Below are 4,221 nucleotides of genomic sequence, written 5' to 3' on the forward strand. Positions count from 1 at the left end.
CTCGATGACAGCAACGACGACGCGCAGCCGCCACCGGTCCGCCAGGACGACGCCGGGCAGGGGTCCAGCAGGGGCGGCCCCGTCAAGGAGGAGAAGGCCGCCGACGACGACGGTGAGGATGGCGGCGACATCGGCGACTTCGCCGCGCTCAACGACTTCTTTGGCCCTTAAATAGTTATAGTTGCAGCTTTTTTTTAAATAACTTTGCTATGTAATGTCGAACATGTCGAATATATGTCCAGTTTGCCAAATTTTAGTTGAATAATTTGTCCAGTTTACCGAACTTTGCCGAATACCCTTTTTAAAAAAATATAAACGATGTCTGGGGAACGGCCCTGGGGTCGGCGGCTGGAAACACACTCGCCCCCACGCCAATTTTTAGCGCTGGCTCGCCCTCGGGCGGCGATTTTACGCGCCCCCTGGAGGGGGCAATGGCTGGAGCCTGGAGATGCTCTAACTTCCAAGGGTTCCTTACTGAATCCTTTTGTGCTAAAACCTCTGCAGTAAGTAGTCGAAGGCTGTCTCTCAAGAACTCCTATGCTATCAATCAGAGACTTGATTTCGTGAGAGAAATCTGTGGGTGTTCGTCGATTCAGGTCCGTAACATGCAGTTACATGCCTCTGACCAGAGAAGCCTCACTCGCAGGTCATAGCGTAGTAAATACTGTACACGTCTTTAGTTCTCTGCGCTCACTTAATCTCGTCACAAGCATCATCGATACGAATACCGTCATACCATTTGCATTTCGGCCGGCAACGGCGCGAAGATGTTGCACCGGCAGACCGGGCACGTCGAGTGCTCGTGCAGCCACGGGTCGATGCACTGCTGGTGAAACATGTGCAGGCACGCCGGCATCCGCTTCACCGCGTCCCCCTTCTTCACCTTCCCGAGGCAGATCACGCACTCCGACCCACCGCCGCCCTCCGGCTGCTCGTACGCCGGGATGCCATACACCGTCACCACCCGCGCGCCACCATGCACCGGTGGCTCCCGGACCAGCGCGGGCATGTGACTCGTTGTCTGGTCCAGAAATTGCGGCAGAGCGATGCCGCCGCTTCCACGGGCGCACGCGCACAGGCACGACGAGCAGAGAAGTCGGCCCGCGCCATGGAGTGCCCTGTGGGCGGAGGCCAAGCACCAACGCAGCGCCGACCGCTGGAAGAAGTCGCGATAGGCGGCCCTGTACACGCAGGCCGTGAGGCTGATCATGAACAGGAGGTAGACGGAGACCGCAACGATGGAGCCCTTGCTGTGGGGCTTCCGCGCCAGGTAGACTAACGCGTAGACCATCATGGCCGTCCCGCCGGTGTAGACGGTGTTGGCGATGACCATCAAGAAGCAATCCATGGCCATGGCCTCTCGTATATTGGTTTGACCGTAGAACTAGCTAGCTATAGCTAAATAGGCCACGACCGATCTATACTGGATCAGTTTCTCAGGAATTTCGAAGTGTTTGCGGGCTTAATGGCCTCGTCAAGTCTTCATCGCGCAAGAGTTCCAATGCGTACAGACCGGGGGCGGGGGATCTCCTCCTTCTCCAAAAAAAATTAAACAAATAAAAGAAAAATAAAAGAGTTCCAATGTGACAGACGACGAAGCAAGCAACGAGCCATTGAGCCAACCATAGAAGGAACCAAGGACGTGCGAGACAACTAAGTGAACTAACCGAGCAGGTTGTTGTATAGTACGGTTAAATGTGTAATAGATATGTAATACTCCGTATATTTGTAGATACATATCTTAATATGGTCGGCAGATTTCTACGGTGACCGTATACATTTAGAATGGTGCAGAGGCTGTTTTGCATGCAACGCTGGGGCCTTAAGTTACCTCCTTGATTTTTATTTTCATATAGAATCTCATCGAAATCACCGAAAACAATTCACAGTTGGCCAACCTCCGTCTGTAGAGGGAGTGAAGATAATCCTAAGTCAAGCGCTTCCGGTCAATCCTAGGTTCCCCGTATATGCCTGTGAGATGCCATCCCCACTTGCACATTCATGAAACAAACAGATTTGGGTTTAGATCGTTGCGGTTTCCAAAAGATAATGTGCAGTTACATGCTTCTGACCAGAGAAGCCTCACTCGAAGGGCGCAGCGTGCCACTACTAATTACTACTCCCTCCGTCCAAAAATACTTGTCCTAGAAATGAATAAAATGAATATATCTATAACTAAAATAAGTCTAGATACAACCATTTCGAGGACAAGTATTTTCGGACGGAGGGCACTGATGTAGTGCTTTCACGTCTTTGAGTTCTCGGCGCTCAGTTATCTCTCATCACCAGCATCACTCATATGTACGGTCATACCACTTGGGCCAGCAACGGCGCGAAGAGGTTGCACCGGCAGACCGGGCACGTCGAGTGCTCGTGCAGCCACGGGTCAACGCACTGCTGGTGGAACATGTGCAGGCACGCCGGCATCCGCTTCACCGCGTCCCCCTTGTCCACCTTCGCGAGGCAAATCGTGCACTCCGACCCGCTGCCGCCCTCCGGCTGCTCATACGCTGGGATGTCATACGCCGTCACCGCTCGCGCGCCGCCATGCACCGGCGGCTCCCGGGCCAGCACAGGCATTTGGCTCGGTGTCTGGTCCAGAAACTGCGGCAGAGCGCCGCCGACGCCGCTTCGGCGGGCGCGCGCGCACCGGCACGGCAAGCAGAGAAACCGGCCCGCGCCACGGAGTGCCCCGGGTGCGGAGGCCAGGCACCGGCTCAGCCCCGACAGCTGGAAGAGGTCGCCGCAGATGGCCGTATAAACGCCGACCGTGACGCTGACCCAGCAGAGGAGGAAGACGGAGGCCGTGACCATGGAGCCCTTGCTGTGGGGCTTTCGCGCCAGGTTGACGAACGCGTACACGATCATGGCCGTGCCGCCGATGCAGACGGCGTTGGCGATGGCCAGCATGTACGTGCGGAAGAAGCAACCCATAGCCACGGCCTCTCGTGTCTTGATTTGACCGTAGAACTGGCTAAGCTAGCTGCAAGAGTTCCAATGCGCACAGACGAAGCAAGCAACGAGCTCACCATAGGAGGAGCCGAGGAAGAGACAACCAACCAAGCGGTTGTTGTTGTTGTATAGTACGATGAAATGTTGTGTAGATATCTTAATATGGCCGGCAGCATTTCTACGGAAGTCAATTACACCGGTGGTGCTTGAACTTGGCGTAAATGATCACTTTGATGCTAGAACTTGTGGCATACATTGAACTGGTGCAATAACTTGGCTCCGTTGTGCAAAAACGGCCCTAATCACGTATCGATAGGAAATCAACGCTGACTTGGCATGCCAGCGTTGCATGGGGTCTGCTGTCAACGACTTGAAGCGTGTGGCCTGTTTTTTGGCAACAAAAAACCCTCAAAAAAAATTCTCACAAAAAAGACCATGTTCACGTGGTAGATGTTTTTTTTTCTTTTTGCTGTATGACAAGTAGGTGCTGATCGTGAAAACTAAAAGAAAAAAGTTTAGGCCTATAAATTCAAACACGCCAACTACTGCTAGGACGCACACCCTCACAGCCACGGCAAAATCTGCTCCCGAATGTTCAACAAGTATAACTGTCGTTAGTATATAAGGGTATTTGGAAAAATAAAAGTAGTATAAAGATGATGCATGTGGGGCTTAAATTGGCTGCAGATGTACTCTCGAAAAAACTTGGTTGCAGATAGTACGGCCCATTTTACATGCGCTAGTTCTTTTTGAAATAATTGCAAAACATAAGTAATAAAAATAAAGTTCAAAACAATTAAGTGTGATAAATATTATACACACAAACGATGATTAGTACATAAAAGTTTTTAAACAGACATGCATTATATAAATTGTTTAGTAAATGCGGGCACTTAAAATGTTTGAAGAATATAAAAAAGTATAGAGTTGTAGCCATATTTAAATTTTCAAACTGATGAATATAAAAACATTTACTAAATATTTATGAACATTCACTTTTGACTTATATTCAAAACAATTATCTAATTTAAATATTGGCACGACTGAATATTTGTATTAACATTTTAAATCTTAAACAACCTATTTTTAATTATACAAACATCAAATTATACAAATATGCGTATGATTATTGAAATGTTTGTAGAATTAATATAACATTTATGAATTATAATGCTAAAAATATTTGTATTTCTTATTATACAAATATTTTTATAATTTCACAAATATTATTTTACATATATATGTATATTTCTAAAATTATATGTGAAC

At 48.7% G+C, this 4,221-nt stretch overlaps 2 protein-coding genes across 2 annotated transcripts; both read right to left on the reverse strand.

Annotated features, from left to right (window-relative positions):
- Nucleotides 1-730: 730 nt before the first annotated feature.
- Nucleotides 731-1,354, reverse strand: LOC123066111 (probable E3 ubiquitin-protein ligase ATL45). Its single transcript, XM_044489260.1, has one exon. It carries the CDS (start codon nucleotides 1,352-1,354, stop codon nucleotides 731-733), a length of 624 nt encoding a protein of 207 aa, XP_044345195.1.
- Nucleotides 1,355-2,307: 953 nt separating this feature from the next.
- LOC123066112 (probable E3 ubiquitin-protein ligase ATL45) lies at nucleotides 2,308-2,934 on the reverse strand. The gene has a single exon (XM_044489261.1). The coding sequence runs from the start codon at nucleotides 2,932-2,934 to the stop codon at nucleotides 2,308-2,310; it is 627 nt and encodes a 208-aa protein (XP_044345196.1).
- Between the last annotated feature and the right edge of the window lie 1,287 nt (nucleotides 2,935-4,221).

This window comes from Triticum aestivum, chromosome 3B (genome assembly GCF_018294505.1).
Source record: "Triticum aestivum cultivar Chinese Spring chromosome 3B, IWGSC CS RefSeq v2.1, whole genome shotgun sequence".
Lineage (NCBI taxonomy): Eukaryota > Viridiplantae > Streptophyta > Magnoliopsida > Poales > Poaceae > Triticum > Triticum aestivum.